The sequence below is a fragment of the Falco biarmicus genome, chromosome 3 (genome assembly GCF_023638135.1).
Source record: "Falco biarmicus isolate bFalBia1 chromosome 3, bFalBia1.pri, whole genome shotgun sequence".
In the NCBI taxonomy this organism is placed as follows: Eukaryota; Metazoa; Chordata; class Aves; order Falconiformes; family Falconidae; genus Falco; species Falco biarmicus.
In genome coordinates this window covers 74,707,666-74,725,887 of record NC_079290.1, presented here as the reverse complement: position 1 = coordinate 74,725,887, position 18,222 = coordinate 74,707,666, and the positions used below count along the sequence as shown (strand labels likewise).

General features: G+C 50.2%; 1 protein-coding gene across 1 annotated transcript; it reads right to left on the bottom strand.

The window, feature by feature from the left end:
• Window positions 1-682: 682 nt before the first annotated feature.
• Window positions 683-10,876, bottom strand: IRX4 (iroquois homeobox 4). Its single transcript, XM_056333862.1, has 6 exons — window positions 10,294-10,876; window positions 5,273-5,431; window positions 4,175-4,426; window positions 3,444-3,550; window positions 2,145-2,461; window positions 683-1,954 (listed from the first exon to the last, which is right to left on the bottom strand). The coding sequence occupies exons 2-6, from the start codon at window positions 5,315-5,317 to the stop codon at window positions 1,197-1,199; spliced, it is 1,479 nt and encodes a 492-aa protein (XP_056189837.1). The 5' UTR covers window positions 5,318-5,431; window positions 10,294-10,876; the 3' UTR covers window positions 683-1,196.
• Window positions 10,877-18,222: the final 7,346 nt, after the last annotated feature.

The following is an 18,222-nucleotide window of genomic DNA, read 5'->3' as shown; positions in this document are numbered from 1 at the left end:
TCTCTCCCGGTCCAAGGATCAGCAAAGTTTGTTCCCGTTCCGCGGAAGGACAGGAAATCTTTTAAACGCCTGTTATCTAAGTGGTAAATGGTCTGCCAGTGCTCCTGCATCACACGCCGAGAGCGCTCTCTCTTTTTGTTCGCTGCACTCTATTTAATGTCAAAACGGTAAAGCATCTGTCCTGAAGTGCTGAAATATTCATGGAGGATCCGCGATTTCTCCATCCTGTCAGAGGAGCTGCAGAGCTGAAACGGTTCTTTAAAAGATCAAATTTTCCATGTGAATCAATTGCTCCGCGCACGGCGGAGGCGACGCTGCGGCCGAGCCCGGCCCTTTGGGGCCGACCCCCGCCCGCCCGCCCGCCTGCCTGCAGCTCGGGGCCGGGGCGGGATGGGGGGGGGGCTCCTCCCGCGCCACCTTGCCTCAGTGGGCAGCCGGCGCCCCCACTGCAGTCCCCCGCCGCCGGGCGCAGCGCTGAACCGCGGAGGTACGGTAAAGCGCGGAGAGCAGCCAAGCATCCCTCCCGCGGATCCATCCTCCCGCGGCAACGCTCCGCTGAGCCTTCTTTCCCGTCTCCCGGCAGCCTGTTGACAGTCCTTGGAATTACTGGGACCGGGTCCGAGGGCGGGGGTCTGAAACCTAAAAGGTGTTGGTCGCCCAATGCAAAACGCCACCACTTGTGTTACCTCTGAAACAGACAATTTATTGGAGTGAAACATACCTTTTAACATATTTTTGTCAAGATAAATTTGTGCAGTAGGTGTAAACTTAGTAGAAGTGCTGTTTGTGAATTATATGCTAACAAGGAAATCAGGAGGAAAAACTCTCGAGAAGTCTTTATAACTAATATCGGCATGCCTTAAATTAAATCTGAACTAAAATTTCCCGTTTGTAAACTTTCAGATGTAAACTTTTTAAGTATGTCTACGCTATAGTACGTGCTTTTTGGACATGGAATTAAATAACTTTCAAGACATTGATCCCTTAAAGTCGCAGCCAGGAGAAATTCTTCAGAACAGCCATGAGCAAAGTCTGTCCGTTGAACTGAGCAAACTGAACTTTAAATCCTCGTTTCTGTTGTTTTGCTTAAAAAAAAAAAAAAAAAGTTTTATATTTAAATTTAAACTCCTGCAAGTCTCTTTTCAGTGTAGCTGACTCTTGAGCGTTAGAACGTCCTTCGCCCCTCGGAGGGCCTGTTAGGAACAAAACATTTTGCTTCCTGATTTGGGAAACGCCAGAAACTCTTTGTTTGAGTCATGGTGGGCCAAGTTTGAGAGCTGCCCCTTGAGCACGTTGGCGCCGTTCCCCACCGCGCGCCCCAAGGCGCCCGTTTCCAGAATGGCTCCTTTGGTGGTAGCCCAGGAAACTGTCGTGTTGCTCAGGGCTTGGTTCAAAGTACTGTGTCTGAACAGGGGGTCGTGAAACACCCCGTCCACCCAGTTCCTGAGGTTGGTGACCGGCGAATCCTGGTGCCTGTCGATGACACTGACCGGGGCGGAGACGGCGGCGGCGGCCGAGCCCCCCTGCCGTTTCAGCATGCAGGAGGGGTACTCGGCCTGGTTGAGGGAGGTGGCGGTGTGCGCCAGGGACCAGATCCTGGGCTTCGCCTCCAGCAGCTGCTGCCCCTGCTGGAAGCACATTTTGGACTCGCAGCCGCGCTGCCGGGCGCCGAGCAGGTCGGGGCCGCACTCCGCCGCCGCCGTCTTCAGGCAGCTCCGCGCCCGCTCCGCCGCCGCCACCTCCTCCTCCTCCTCCTCCCCGGCGGCGGCCGGCGGCGGCGGCATCTTGGCTGGGGGCTCGGCGGCCCGCGGCGGGTGGCTGCCGCCTGGGTGCGGGTGCGGGAGCGGGTGCGGGAAGGGCCGCCTCAGCTCGCACTCCGAGCTCTCCGACTCGGCGGCGTCCAAGTCCTCCAGGTCGCTGAGCTCCAGCTCCTTCTCCTCCTTGCCCGTGGGCTCTGCGGGGTGGGGGCGGGGGAAGGGACAGCAAAAACAAGACACACGGTCACTGGCGGCGCCGCGCTGCCCCTCGGCCGCCCCCACGAGCGAGGCCCGCGGCCGCCCCCACGAGCGAGGCCCGCCCCAGGGCCGAGCTGGCGGCCGAGCCCCCGCGGCCGAACCGCTAAGTGCCTGTTTTTAGCAGGGTACCCTCGGCTTTCCCGCTCTTCATCGCCTCTTCCTGCGAACCCTCCTCCTCCTCCTCTTCCTCGTAGGGCCGCTTCTCGTCCGAGCACTTGTTCCGCGGCGGCCAGGTCATCTTGTTCTCCTTCTTGAGCCGCCGGCGGGCGTTGGCGAACCAGGTGGAGACCTGGGTGAGGGTCATCTTGGTGATGATGGCCAGCATGATCTTCTCGCCCTTGGTGGGGTAGGGGTTCTTGCGGTGCTCCTGGAGCCAGGCCTTCAGCGTGCTGGTTGTCTCCCGAGTGGCGTTTTTCCTCCGCGTCCCACCGTCCATCGTGCCGTACCTGCGGGCACAGGGGAGCACCCGCGGTGTGACACGGCGCCCTCACCCCCCGTGGACCTGCGCGACGCGGGTGCCCAGGGCCCCGGCCCCGGCAAGCCCCGGCCCCGGCTGCTTGCCTGCGGCACTCCCCGGGGGGTGGCTGGGCCAGAGAGGGGGCAGGTGGGCGAGGACAGATCAGCTTTAAGAGGGCGACCTGCCTCGAGAATTCTGGCCACGGAAGAAAGCAAGGAAGGGTTCAGCCCGCAGCAGCACCGGGCAATGCAAATCCCCGCTGTGCCGTGGCAATGGCGATGGAATGAGGGAAGAAAGCGCCTGCCTTTATTCGCGGTAAAGTCAATGTCAACATTTCGGGCAGCAGGGAAATCCTAGCAGCTTGTCAACGCACAGAAATCCCACCTTCCTGTTGTCTCATCAGTCCTCCCCAGACAGAATACATCTGGGTGACCCCGGGGTGTAACTGTTAATAGAAATATATTTCCTCTTACTCATTTTATTAGTAATCTGTCCTACCCTTTTGTTTCTGAAACCGCAGAAACCTAACGCCGATGACACTGGGCTGCAACTGAGTATTTAACGCACATCCTCCAGGAAAGGTCACCGGCACCCAACGGGCCTCAGAGCTTCAAACGGTGTGTAAGTGGGTTTACGCTGGTTTAAAACTAATAAACGTAGCAGAGACGCCCAGCGCCCAAGCCTGACTGCTCCGCGCAGGAAAAGATAACTGCCGCCCCCGTGGAGGGGGGCTGCTCCCCCCGCCGCCCGTCCGGGGGGCAGAGGACCCCACGTCTGGGTCCCCGCGGGAGAGGGACGTTTCACTGGGGAAGGGGAGGCGGCATCGCTGTGGCCGGGAGGGAGATGCTGGGCTGCGGGGAGGCAGGTCCGCGCCTCGGCCCCGCAGCGCGGCGAGGGGGAGGGGGGGGGGGAGGGGGGAATCCGGGGGGGGGGGGCGCAGCGAGCGGGGCAGGGGGTGTGTGCGCGCTTACCTGTCGTACTGGTACTGGCTGAGGGTGTGATCGTAGGGGTAGTAGGCAGCCGCCGGGGCGATGCCCGCATGCGCAGACCCGCTCCCGTCCTTCGCCTCCAAACTGTTCTGCAAGAGACACCGCGCCGCCGCCCTCAGCCCCCGTCGCGGGGAGAGCTCGGGCCCCAGCCCCGCCGCCCCGTTCCCCGGGGCTGCGGGGGGACGCGACGGACCTTCCCGGAGACCCCTTGGCCGCGGCGGTCAGCGAGATCAATAGAGACATTAACTCGCGCTGTTACGGTCCAAGAAAGAAAAAATAATAATAAAAAAAAAGGCTGGCTGGGAAGAGCGCATCATTTCTTGCGAGCAGGGGTCCGGGGCTGCTCCGAACCACCCGCCTGGCCGGGCCCTCCGCACGCGGCCGCCAGCTCGTCAGCGCGACTTTTAATTGCGTTACCGTGAGAACCGTGCCGGGCTTGAATATTTAATGACCGCGGGGCTGGACGCGCCGCGCTCCCGTGCCTGTCGGCAAAAGCGGGCCGGCGCGGGGGAGCAGCGTGCGGATCGAGGGGGGGGACGGCAAAGAAGACGACGAAGCAGTAGCAGCAGCAGCAGCAGCAGCGGCCGTGGCCGTGCCCCCACCGCGGAGGGGCCCCGCCGACCGACCACCGCCCCCGGGGCGCGGGGGGAGCGCTGGACCGGCGGGGCGGCGCGGAGGGCGGGCGGGCGGGCGCGTCCCCCGCGGCGGCTTACCAAGGAGTAGAAGGCGGGGGCCTCGGTGCCGTAGGTCACGTAGTTTCCATAGCCCTGGGGCCCGGCGTAGGGGCCGCCGTAGACCCCCAGGGCGGCGGCGGAGTTGAGCTCGTGTCGGGCGGTGGCGAGCAGGCGGCTCTCGTACACCGGGCAATAGACGGGGGTCTGGGCGGAGGCGGCCGCCCCCGTCTCAGCCAGCGTCCGTCCGCTGGACTCGCAGCAGGTCGTCAGGGAGTTGGTGCTCATCAGGAACTGGAGGGAAAGAGAGCGGCGCTGAGGGAGGCGGGGGTGGGCTGGGGGAACTTCCCAAACTGTAACCAAGTTTGGTTTGGGTTTGTTTCTTTTTTTTAAGCAGGTAGCAGCTTTGGGGTGTCGCCCCCCTCCCTCCCCTTCCGTATTTTGCTTCAGTCAGGGTAAAAACGCTCTGGAGAGGCAAGTATTTTAAGTTTTAGAAAAAAACTCAACAACAAACGCCCCGTGACTGTGGACGTTTAATCCTCCGTAATACGTTGCTCCAGCCCTTTACATTTAAAAACCAACTTTTCTGGTGTGTTCTCACAAGACTGGGTTTACACCGGTTTTCTCCTCTTGCAGCACAATGCTTCCCATCTGCGTTTTTAAACCTTTTTTCTAAATCGCTCATGCATATTTATTTTGACTGCAGATTTGTAGCAGCCACGCACGCATCTGTTATTAACCTGCTGGTTTAGAATATCCCATTACGCTTCTACAGTGCGGACCTCAGTACCTTCTTTTTTAATTGGTAAACTATGAATTTAATCGGGAAAGAGAAAAAAGCGCGGGGGAGGGGGGGAAGCAGGGTGGGGGGCTGGGGGATCTCTAGCTCCCTTTCTCACCTCTGTAATCCTCCCCCACGCGTCAGTAACACCCCCAAACACCCTAAATCCCGCGTGTTCCTTCCCATTTTAAAATATGTGCGCGAGATACAACTTGCGCATCTTGGAAGGATGGGGAGCGAGCAGGCGATCTGCCGCTCCCGCATGCTGGAAGGGATCGCCGCCGCTCTTGGCCCTGGACGGAAGTAATCGATAAGGACTGAAATTCAGTCAATTAACCTTGGTAGGCAAAAAGTCTTACCTGGGGTGCAGAGGAGTAAGGGTAGCCAAACTGAGGATATGACATGGTACAGAGGCTCCCAGTTATCTAGAAACAAGGCGAGACGTCTGATCTGCACGCTATTGCAGCCTGGCTCTGCTCTGTTGTACCAATTGATTGGTAACCACAGGTCCCTGGATGCTTATAGGACGAAGCAGAAAACCACATTTAATTTATTTACGTGAAGTCTTAAACTTTTTTTTTTTTTTTTAAACCGAAGCGGAGAGGCGGGGGGGGGGGGGGGGGGGGGGGGGGAATGTATGGTGATTTTAGCACCTTCCACTCTACAGCTACGAAACAGAAGTAATTGTTACGTGTAGATTCCAAGGCTGGCAAATATGTAGGCAGAAATACATACTTTGCACCTTTTTGGAAAATATTTTGGAAAAATAAAGGGCAGAGAGGTGGGGTGGGAAGTGATACAAATACATCAGTCCAGAAGCACGTTGTTTTAAAAGAGGCGAGCCTCTGACGTCACGCAAAACCTATTCAAATTAACATGTCTGTAAATTTAACATTTATTTTCGGGAACCTTTCCCCTGGCGTGGAAAACAGACTCTCCAGCATCCCTTTCAGTCTGCCTAACAGGAGCGAAAGTTTGGAAAGCTCTGCGGCAGCAGCTATGCTTGTTTGCAACATTTCTATATATTTCTGTGGGGAAGGGAAGGAAATTAATGGTTTTAATCTGAAGGATCAATGTTGTATCAGCTAAGAATTCCCCCACCCTCCTTAGTCACTGAAGGGCTAGTAAGCACTTTTAATTAGAAATTAATTAATGAGCAGCTGCTTCTTCCCACCCCACAGTAATAATTAGTCTCAATTACAAACAAGACATATGAAGGGGACACACGACTGAGTCTTCATTTAAGCATTTAATCAACAGTTAAAATTAGCGCTAACGCTGGACAATAAAGCACATGACATGCAATCCTGCTTTCCTTCTCGGCTTTTATTCCAGACGTGTGATTACAGGTAGAAAACCCTATACGAGCATGTTCCAGGGAATGATTGAAAGGACGTGACTTCTCACGTTAAACCGACTTTGATCCCATCGCAAACCTCCGCTGGAAAAGCCAGCCTTTCGCAGGGCGGAGGGCCGTATACAGCCTGCCTGGGCTCCGAGGTGCGCGGTGGGGGGTGTGTGTGTAAAAGCGGAGGGGGGCTGGGGGCGGGGAGGGAATTAAGGAGAGGGGTCCAGCTCAAATGCGCCAAGTGCTGCTTCTCACCGAAGAACAAACATCTCTTTCTCGGTGGCTCCCCGAGGCTACGGCGGGATCCCCGAGCGAAGGAGGGCCTGGGAAAGAGTCTCGTCTTCATCACCCCCTTCTCCCAGCCCACCCCACCGCTGCCATCAGCCACCCTACCCTCTGCGGGCTGGAAGGCCCCCACACAAGCGGGCAGCATCTCCCTCTGCTTCACCCTCGGAGGGGGCCAGCTTCCGTGATACCGGCCGTCGCGGGGAGATTCGGGGGGCTGCCGGCCGGTGGAGACGGCTGAAGCCTGAACCCCAGCATCTCCCCCCGCCGGGCAGGTACCGCCGGGCAGCGCGGGCAGGCAGCCGCCGGGCGGGCGGAGGGAGCGGAGGGAGCCAGCTCCAGGCTGGAGCTCGGCTGCCGGTGCAGTTGAAATGCTGCTCCGTGGTGTGCAGACTTGCTCAGAGAGATTCCTGGGTTCAGACATGTGAATAGCCCCAGGGTCACACTCTAATTAATGATGATGTTCTCTTCTTCTCCCCAGCTGGAAGACTGCCTCCCAGAAACGAATCTGCCCACACTGACAGCTCGATTGAGGGTGATTGATGACTATCTGGAGACCACAGTACACATAATATAATATCTGCTGCGTAATTGCTTTAATTTACAGATGAAAATACTAGTTCTCGGATTGAGTTAGACTACAACGAGCAGCATTTTATGGCGCTTCAGAGTGTTTGCAAATAAAAGATATCAGATACAGTACATGCAAATTATTCTGACAGCTCAGTATCTGTAGCCGGGAGAAAGGTTGTAAGAAAAGGACTCAAATGACATAAATAATCGGGTTTGAAATCTGTATTGATTTTTGGAGGGGAAGAAAGCGCTTTTTTCTTCCTCACCTGAAATGCTAATACCTTCTTCTTTCTGGGAATATTAATAACTTAGTCATTGGGTTTCTTTTGCAGAAACGCACCTTTATTCCTCCTGCTGCCCCGGTGCTGCCAGCATATAATGACACTTTTAGCTACTACTTACGAGCAGCTTCCCTTCTACGCGATGTGCTGACGGGCTATCGCATTGTTTAGGAAGAAAAGACACCCAGTGTTTACACAATGGTCTGCACGCAGCCTTTGGTGCTGCTCGCTGTGCCTCCTGCGCTGATTGCGCTGGGGGATGTTTATTTAAGCCCTGGAGTGTAACTCACCGGTGCTAGGGAAGAAAACAGTTGCACTTATCTCAAGAGCGGCTCGGTGTAGAGCACTATAATTAGCTGGGAGAGCTAGAGAACTGCTGGAGAAGTCTCTCAGTTTTCCAGGCTACAATCGGGAGATGTCGTGGTGTTGAGGGTTTGAGGGTTTTTTTGTTTTGTTTTTTCTTTCCCTTTTTTTTTATAATACTGTAGATGTCAACTTCGCGGTGGCCCACAGAACACTACAGGTTTTGATATTTAGATGAGTCTATTAAACTTTAAAATACAAGGTGAAATTCAATATTTATAATCCTTGTCTATTTATATATCACAGTTGTCTTTCACTGCACCACGCAGATACACTGGTGCCCATTTTTGCACTGAACTTTCCTGTATTAATCATGATAATTATTTGTCATTTTTCTTTGCAGCCTGCCTGCTCTATTACTTTACACCGGGTCAGCTTTGTGCCAGTTCCAATCTGTATTCCCTAGAAAGCAGTCATTAAAAAAAAAAACCAACAAAAAAACAAAACAAAAAACCAAAACCAAAAAACCAAACCACAACCACCAAACACAAACCACTACCACAAAAAAAACAAAAACTGTGCAACTTTAACACTTAATAACCTTAGACGCTAAAAGCTGACATTACATCTTCCCCCAGCGTTCATGTCTTGTTTCACTTACAATCTACAAATAATGGCCCTTTGTTGATAAGAAACTCAGCACAATTATATTTCATCTTGAATTTTTGGTGCCAGAGCACAAACATGCAATAAGCCCCACAATGATTTAAAATAACCTTTGTGGTTCGTGCACATAAACAACGTAACACTGTTCAAATCCAAGCAAAGACGCTTAATGCTGTGGGCTATATCCTTAAGCATTTAGAAAATGCAAGTCTTTGTTGTGCAATAAAAATTGATCCTTGTCAAAGCCCCTTTCCTGTACAAAGCAGTTAACAGCTTTCGAGAAAGAGAAACACACACTGCTTTCTCCAAAGTTTCAGCAAGTAAACCCATCGCGATCAATACGAAACGCTGGAGAGTTCCCCTCCTGTGAGAGTCAGCCTGCACACCCGGACGAGCAGGTATTTTACAGCCAAAGCCCAACCAGGTCTGTCTCCGAGGGTTACGTGTTTCCTCTCCCGAGAACCTGGAGCCAACGTTCGTACAAGTTTTATCATAAAAGCATGAAACGAGAAGGAAACGCTGTGGTGCTGGAACAGGCCACAGCAGGAAAAACAGAGCAGCTCTTCAGGACTAACGCTTTGGATGGACGTCTTCAGGGACATGATCTGGAGGCAGTTAATGCAGCTACACTTTTACTATCTGCATTTTCATCGCCTCCTCTTTTGGAGGGGTTATTGCCACTCCTGGAACTATTTCAGCGACGGAATTTGCTTATGGGCTAAACAGACTTTAGCGAGCTCTTTCAGTCGACTTTGCTTTGTTTCCACGTTACAGACTTAAAGCAACCTTGACACCGCCTGACAAACGCTGTGAAGCTCTACATGTTGCCCATTTGGGATCTGACATGGAACCGAGGGCAGCCCTAAAACATTTTCAAGTAGATTACCTCCCATAAAGTCGCTATCGACAGTAAATACGACTGTGTTTTTCTGAGCCCGTCTGAGTTGTAATTGCATCTCCTGCACTCTGAACCGAGGGACAGCGAGCTGATACTGCCGACCTGCACAAGCCTACGCAGTGGCTTGTGATCGGTGGAGCTATGATGACAAACATTAACAGTTGCAAAAGAAGGCGCCGCTAACTAAGTTACTCAGATTACAACTACACGTAAAATCAGTTGTTCAAAGCTATCCGTTTGAATGCTTTCATTTTGTAAGTCGCCAATCCTCTTGGCAAACAATCTAGATTAAAGCAGAAAGGCCTCACATGCTTATTCTGTTCTTTGTATTTATTAACTTTTCACACTTAAGAACCAGAGCCAACACACGAGCTCGCTCTCTCACACAGGCACAAAACTTTTCAGCAAGACCTGGGCAGCTGCTCTATGGCTAGATGGACCCTACAAGACGTCCACGTTTACCTGCTAGGTGCAGAGCATCGCAACTACGTTTTCGCTAGCAAAGCAAAGATTGCATAAGGTTTCTCTTTCCAGCTCCTGTACCCCCAGCGCCGCAGACTCGTAGGCATTCAAACGCCACCGCCTTTGAGCTCTCTGGCAGCGGACAGCTTCAACATACTTCCCTGCGAAGATAAAACTTTCCTACTTGCAAGGTCATATTCTATGCCTTTTAAAGTTTGCCTTAAAATCCAGAAAGTTTGACTCAATACCTTACCTTAGCGCTCGTTGAATATCATATCCACACCCCCTTCCCATGAAATAACACACATATGTTAGAATACATTTGCCCTCTGTCCTAGGTAAAGATTGCACAAAGCCAAATGATTCATTACAGTTTCTCTTCCCTCCAGCAGTTCGTTTTCAGCTGCCTTGCTGCTAAAGCAGGCTCCGAAGGGGGGAGGGGGGGGATAAACCCCACCGCTCCCCCACCCCCCGCTTCCGTACAGAGAGACAGACACACACACACACACACACACACACACACACACAAGCGCATCACCATCAAAACAAGAAGAAAATTTTTACCTGCGATCACGCCAGGCTTCGGCTACAACCTCGTAGTGATGGCTGTGCCATGGCAGGGCTTCTCTCCTCTCGTCTGCGCTGGCTGACTTTGCAGGGAGCTACGGAGAACTAACGCAGACATTTCTCAGTGTGATACCTGAGCGGAGCGGCACAGTGCCTTCGGTCCCCAGGCGCCACAATCACTTCACTAACCCCCTGTACCAGAGTGACGTTTAAGTGAATAGCTCCACTGATCACACTCTTTCCTACTGATTAACACTTTCCAACACGACCAGGCACTCCACTTCCAACTTTTCCCGTTTTAAAACAGAAGCAGCAAGCACCGCTTGCTTCCGCGGGTTATAAACGCCGTCTGGGGCGTGGGGGACACCATAATTAATAGCAGGTTAGTAAAATCAGTGCTGCCACTCCAATTGTTGTCCTTGTTGCCAACAATAATTGCATTGATTCTGGAAGGACACGAATGTCCTCCATTTAACCTAATGATCTGCGGGTTGCACAGCGCTGTAAGGCAGCCGTAGCGTTGATTAACTGCGCGCACCTCCAAACTATCATTTATCTCTGCGAGTCACGACTGAAAGGCGCTAAACTTACAGGCAACTCTCCCTGCCTCTCTCGCCGTCTTTGTTTCCCTCCCGTTTGAGGAGGCGGGCTGGGACGCCAGCGCTAGCCCTACGCGCAGGGGACGGGCACCTGTACCTGTCCACCCATCGGCCTTAGCTCTATTCATAGCCCTGGGGCAGCGCGGCGGAGCCGGGCGCCGCGGACCTACGGGGGCTGCGGGGGCCAGCGCCCCCCGGCCGCGGGGAGGGGGCGGGGGGGGGGGGGGGCGCGGCGGCGCCCGGCGCCGGGGACCCGCTCCCGGCAGCGCCCCCGGGCCGGCCCCTCCGTCGCCGCCCGCGCTGGGCGCTGCGCCGGGGGCTTCCTCCTGGGCGGGGGCGGCGGAGCGGGGGTCAGGCGCTGGCGGCAGCCGCAGGCAGGTCGGGGCACAGGAGCGCTTGCTCCCGCTTGTCCCCTGCGTCCTCCTGCGCCCGCCCTGTCTCAGCCTCAGGCGGCTGCCGCCGCCGCTGCTGGCTCTCGCGGAGAAGTTACTCGGGCCCGGGGCTGGGCGAGCTGGCAGCGAGCCCTCGGTCTTAAATGCCTTTCGTGGTGCGCAGCCCCCCTGCACCCTCCCTCAGCCCCGGGCGCCGGGACCAGCTCCAGGCTCCCGCCCGCAGCCCGGGGCCGCGCAGCGCCCAGGCAGCCCCGCGGGGCCCTGCCCTGCGCCAAGTTTTACGGCGCGGCCGGCACTTTCTTTCCTTAATTGTTTGTTCAGCAGGAAAAGGGACAAATCGGGATTGACAGAAGGGGGAGGAGGGATCAATATCATTCCTGTTTAAAGGCGTAAGCTTGGGCAGACGTCTCTATAAGAGAGAGGAGGAGAAAAAGAGAATATTATATCCTCCCTAATTAAGCGAAGACAAAGAGGTGTGGGTAGAAAGGTTCGGGAGAGGTGGGGTGGCAATGGGAATTTTTAATCCGGTGTCTTCCCCCCGTGACCACCAAGGCTGAACAGTAACGTTAATAGGGAACATCTGTACATCGACAGATTTATTCTTGCCAGGGCTCTTTCATGCCTGTGTCATTTGCATGGACCCGTGCTCGTAATGTTCGACACACGCTGCACCTTGTAGTGCAATGACAGGGTAAATCTGATGAATGTTGAAACCGGGAAATCCTTTTCTCTTTCCCCTTTCTCCCTCCTCGAATTGTCCTTGCAGCTCCCAAGGCGGGGAAACCACACGGAGAAAGAAAACACGAGCCTTCTCCCCATCTGCACTTGTAAACAGAAAGCCAATCATGCAGCGAGCCTTTGCATTTTAAAGCAGAGTAACAAACCCACGGCGACGTGGATGCCTGGGTTGGCCGCCCAGGGCTGGCCTGCTTGCGGGAAGACCAGGGATCTGTGGCTCGGGACGGGGCATCGCTGCGCTTCGCAGCCACCCCGCCGGGCAGCTAACGCCGCCGCCGCGTCACCCGGGAGCGCAGGAGGCGTGTGCGCTGCCCCCGACCCGGGCCCGCGGATCTGGGCTGGCCTTTCCTCCCCCCAGGGGAGGCCTGTCCCGCTGGCGCTGCCCCCGGCGGCTGCCCCGGGCTGCCTCCTAGCCCGGCTGCTCGGCTGCAGGCAGCCCCAGCGCCGACGGGGCTAGGGCCCCGGGGCCGGCGCCGTGCCTGCGGGGGGGACCCCTCTGCCCCTCTCTGCCGACACGGTCCAGCCGCCGGCCCGCCCGAGCCCGTGTTTTACAGGGTGGGGTGCCACCAACCTACCCCCGGAGGTACATCTCCCCCTACGGCCCAAATGTGTTTCGAAGGACCGGGACCCCGTAGCAAAACCCCCCCCCCCCCCCACCCCCCCCCAGCCCAGAGCCGCCGCTGGTGGGAGCCGGGGATGCCCCTCGGCTCGGAGCCCGGGGGGGATGCACAGGGGACGGGGGGGACGACGACACACGAGGGACTGGTGTGGTGAAGTGCTGGGGGCTGCTGGATGCAGATGCTCCCCCTTTAAGTTTGCTGTGCTGTTCAAGGGCAGCAGACATGCTTCAAAATACCATTTTTTGTATTAACAGCTACCGCCAGTAACAGTACATCAGTAGGTATCTTTTGTAATACAACCGCCCCAGTTCCATGAGATCAACATTTTTTATGATTTCAGTGACGGTTAAAGGAAGCGAGCAGGGTCTTGAGCCTGTCTTTTCCAATTTGTTCATGTCAACCTGCACACCTTGGAAATTGCCACCCATTGCCACTTTGACCTATGCACCAGAGAGCGCGGCAGCTTTCTGACGAAGACCAGCCTGGCCAGGCAAAAGGGTGGTCAAACCGAGTGGAGCTGAAATCCCAGTAGGGTGGCAGGCATGCAGGTCAGCCATAGTGACATGACGGACACAACCATTGAGGGAACACTGGTCAGCAATGAATCTGGGAAGGTGCTTGCAACCAGAGCAATAGCTTTTGGGCAGCACTCCCAAAAAATGATGGGCCAGAGCCCATGGCTGGAAGGGCCTTTGTAGATTTTGCTTGATGTTGTTCACGATGTTAAAGATTGTCTTTCTCCCTCTCTTTTTAAAAATGACCAATAATGAATGCTAAGGTTTCAACTGCTTTTAAACTATTAAAAGGTGCTCTTTTCACTGTAGAAATGTTGTTGGTCCTGTCTGTCCTGGCATTCTTTGGCATTCTTTCCCCTTTCTGTAGCTAGATCAATGCCCTCTCTGCTGTGAAAAGGCCATCATTAAATGATACCAAGTGGTTAAAAACCTTAATTTTCCATGTCATTAGACAAACAGCACTGGTGATAGCACCACATATTTCCATTCAGAAGGGAAATACCATTTAACTGCCAGCGTCAATTCTTGTAGCACCATAGCTATTCTTTGAAGACCTACTTTCCAAGAGGTCAGATGGGAGAAAACACTAGCTTGATCTCTTACTTTTTTGGCCTTTATTTTCCTGGAGAGGTTAATAAATCACATCTAGTCAAGGAATAATATACTAATGCTTGTCTCATAACTCACGCACACTATGAAGGTCCTAGAAACGCATTAGCTTAATCATGAAATCTCTCAGATAATTTACGTAACTGGAGTAATTTCACAGGAAAGCAAATGCAATTCAGAATGTAGTAAATACATGGCTAGGAATCAGATTTTCACTAAAACTATTTTTATCCTCATCTGGTTTGTTTTATGCTAGCCTCAGAGCAGCAAGGTTTATCTTAATGTGCAGGGATCCATACAGGTACATTTCTTTCCTTTTTCTCACATTAAATTCATTACGGGATGTTCAAAAGACTGATACACATTAGAAAACCTTTAGGCATTTCAGTGTAAAAGGGATGGTTTATTAAAAGGATAGGTTATTACTCTGAGCAATGACTTCAGTGTGTACAATTAAATGTGAAATGTTTATCTGGTGCTGACCTGCATTGGTCAGAATCTGTACAACTATACTTTTATTCATAAATGTGCACCTAAGTAACAAATCATGTTTATTTTCAGATTCTTTGTGGTCATTTGTGGGTCCTTTGTAGTCCACAAAGGTATAGGCTCATAATGATTTTTAAAATAATTTTCTAAGCAAGCGTTACCATAATTCCATTTGTGAGCCCATGATTTTGAGAAGGTATTTGTTCTGTGGTAGGGAAAAATGGTAATACAGTTAGAGAAATAGCTAAGGCTGTCTTAGTGTAATCAATACGTGGATGGGTGGAGATCATTTTTATTTTAGGATGACAACAGCACCATTTTAAAGGCTTAAAAGCTTAGCCATTTCAACCCCCCTTGAAGACCCTGAAAAGGCAGAAGATACCGAGTGAGTCAGCACCAAGTCCTCCCTCCTCCACTGCAGCTTTGCCTGTACAGGGAGGGTAGCCTGAGCCTGCAGACCTTGCCCAGGTGAGTAATGCTACTGAGGTGGAGCTCCAGGGAAGTAGTGCAAGAATGAGCTCCTTCCTCCATGTTATACAACTGACGAGAAGTGGACCATGGGTCTAATCCCACCGATCTTCCAGTCAGTGAGCAGTTCCATAAAATGCTACTCGTGAGCAATCACTTCTTACACAAAAGGGATTATAGAAGAGAACTGACCGTGCCTCAGAAAACAAAGATGCAATTAAAGCTGTGTTTATAGTTTTCAGTTAGGGTTATCTTTCAATGCAGGATGAACCATCATTTTTTTGCTGCTAATTATTTTCATTAGCTGTTTTAACTCTTCCTGAGAGCTCTTAATAATTGCTTCAGAGCAGAATGTGTAAAACTGAAAATTATTTATGGCACTGATTAGAACTACAGACTACTAATATGGGTAGTCAGAAATAATTCACCATAGCAGGAAAAGCATTATTTAATTGTTTAATATAGAAGTTTAATTGTGCTTGCATATAATTATCATGTAAATATCACTGTGATCACTTTAAGACGTTATTTCTAAGTGTGCCAAAATTCTGAAGCAATCTGAAAAGAATTAATTTTTTTCTTGCCTCCCTTCACAAGTCTCTCAAGTGCACTATATGTTTTAACTTAAACCAAAATATAGCCAAAGGCAGACAGGAGTTCCAACAGTGACCAGTGTAATACTCACTGCTTTTAATTACTGTAACAATAAATCACACAGGAATGTCCTCCAGGAACTAAATGATTTTCTAAAAACATTTGAGAATATTTTTGAAATTCAATTAATTGAAGGCACCAGATAAAAGGTACACATTCTTAATGGCTATAAAATAACCCTAAGGGATGTAACTGAGCTCCAAGCTTAACTTCAAAGTGTGACAGAAATACTTACTGTATTACTTTAAAAGTATTCAGATCAATGAATCAGTTAAAATTACTTATACATTTACCAACCTTTTCATTTTCTTTCTGAATATGATAGAAAGAATTGCTCTCATTTCCCAGGATACAAAAAGCAGTTGAGACCTGTAAAAGAAATTGTAATTAAAGCCAGCCTTCAGTCAAAATTGGAATTAGGAATTTTTGGTTGACACAAGATAAAGGGGCCAGTGAAACATAAAAGTGGCTTGATAAAACATACGTTTAGACATTTTATACTGAAATTTAACTGGTTTGTGGAGATATTTCAGGTTCTGGGATTAAAACTATCCTTAAAGCCAGTAAGCATTTTTCTGTTGAGTTCAGTAGAACCAGGACGTCACCCTGCAATCTGTATTGTGTGCAGATGTGTACCTGACAGGCTATCTGATTATGGGCCAAATCGGTTGTGTCCTTTTTTTTTTTTCTTTTTGGACTAATCATGCTAACTTGAACATCCACATGGCTTTACAAGGTGCTGAACATCTCAAACAGGCATAGCATGCCTTCAGTTTTTGCGGGTAGTAGTCTGCGGCAGTATGCCAGCTAATGCTCAGTAGGATTTGACTCTATGAATAAATACCTTGGCATTTGGCCTGTAGTTTATGAGCAACAGAGGTTGTTTTAAAATAGAAGTGTTTAAATCGTCACAATTTTCTGATTTGCAAGGTGATTTTATAACATGGGAAAGTGTTAAGAATATGTAGAAGCTGAACTGTTGCTACTAGTTAATTTGCTTTAGCAGAGGTGCTCCATTCAGAGCAGCTCTTCCTTCCCCTCTGTAATCTCAGTCTATAGCTATGCTCCTGATGGTACCCAGATCATGAAAGCAGATCACGGACACACAGTCATCATACCATGGAGGTAAGGGTTAATTTCCAACCTCTGAAAAATGGCTGCTTATTATAAATATTCACTGATGAGAGATAATTAAACTGCACATATATTATTCCTTAGCACAGAAAGTTTAGATATAGTGGAACCAGAATTATGCGTGCACGTACATTCATGCACATCTGTGTCTGTGCATTTGTATGTACACATGCACACACAGAGGGAAAGGATGAAGAGAAGGGACTATATTCCAAGAGAAGAATGAAAATACTCTGTTAAAGACTAATTACAGTATTTTCCAATTTTCAGTACTCACTCATAATTTTCTTAGTAGCATGTTAACGTTTTCTCTATGTTTAAAATGTTTAAACTGAGACAGTAAAAAAATGACAGTAATGCTGCAGAGATAAATGCATCTTTATCCCTTCTGTTTCTTTTCCTTGGTCATTCAAAATCATAAACATCATAAGAATCTTGAGCATTTAATATTGATGTTATATCATGGAAATGTAACAATTTTATGTAGCTCCACGCAGTAATTCTGCACCCCACAGGTGTGACGTGGGTGGGAGAGTCACTGAGCAATGGAAACATCCACAGCAGATTGCTATTGCAGAAATACAGTTGCTGACAATACATGTATTATATAAAAGTTATTTTCAGATTGAATGTAATAATACAAGACTAAAACCACCATTAAGACTCAGGTTTCATCAAAGAACTCTGTTTAATAAGGGTAACAGCCTAAACATGACACTCTTTTAATCAGGGTCTGTGGAATGTAGAAGACAGTTTGATATTTTTATTTTGATGGGCAAATACCCATAATATTCACAACAGACTTACTGCTACCAAATTAGCACCTGCGACCTGCAGCCAGGTCCAAATCAATTCTGCATAAAAAAGCCTGAACTTTGTATTAAATGTTTATTCCACCAATTACTCCAATTCACTGCTCACAAGCATTTAATGGCTTTTCTTTTCTGAAGACTATGCAGTACAAAGATCTTTTTCCAGAATAGTTAGGTTGTTTATCTCAGAAGGGCTGTTTGTCTATAAAAGAACACATGGAATCACGAGTATATGATCTCCATAGATTCTGAGAAATTCTAGGACATTCCTACATTTCCCTCTTTTCTCTCTCCTGCTTTGAAAATCAATAAATATTAGAACTTTTTTTTTTTTTTTTTTTAAACCTGTGGTGAAATGGTTGAACTGCAGTAATGTAGAAGAGCTAAGTAAAAAACCAAGGCAGAATAGTGGCTTCAGATTAAAGCTGGGTAAACCTGGGGTAACTTGTCTAGAAAGTAGAATAATTTCATTGAAAATACATGTCAGGCAAGGTTAAATATGGTTAATAAAGGCAAAGGTATGCTGATACCTCTAATTTTTAGGTTTGCAAAAAGTCAATGCAGTCAAGATATGAAATGTAGTCATGTTTGTCTTAAGGTACTATGTTTTATCTGGACTGTATTTTCCAGTTAATACTACTCCTCCTCCTCCTCGCCCAAGCATCTGATTTCATAGCAGGTAGAGCTATCAGTCCTAAGGACGCAGACAGTGGCAGCTGAGGGATTTCTGCAAAGTCCTCAGTAATGTTAAAGGAAGAACCTTCCCTGGGATGACTCCATTTGTCTTTGCCCATATCCAGAGACAACTGTGGGAGGTAAAAGATGAAGAGACATCTGCAGCTGCACGTGTCCACAGACAGCGTGTTGTTTGACATTTCAAACCTCACACAAGGCTC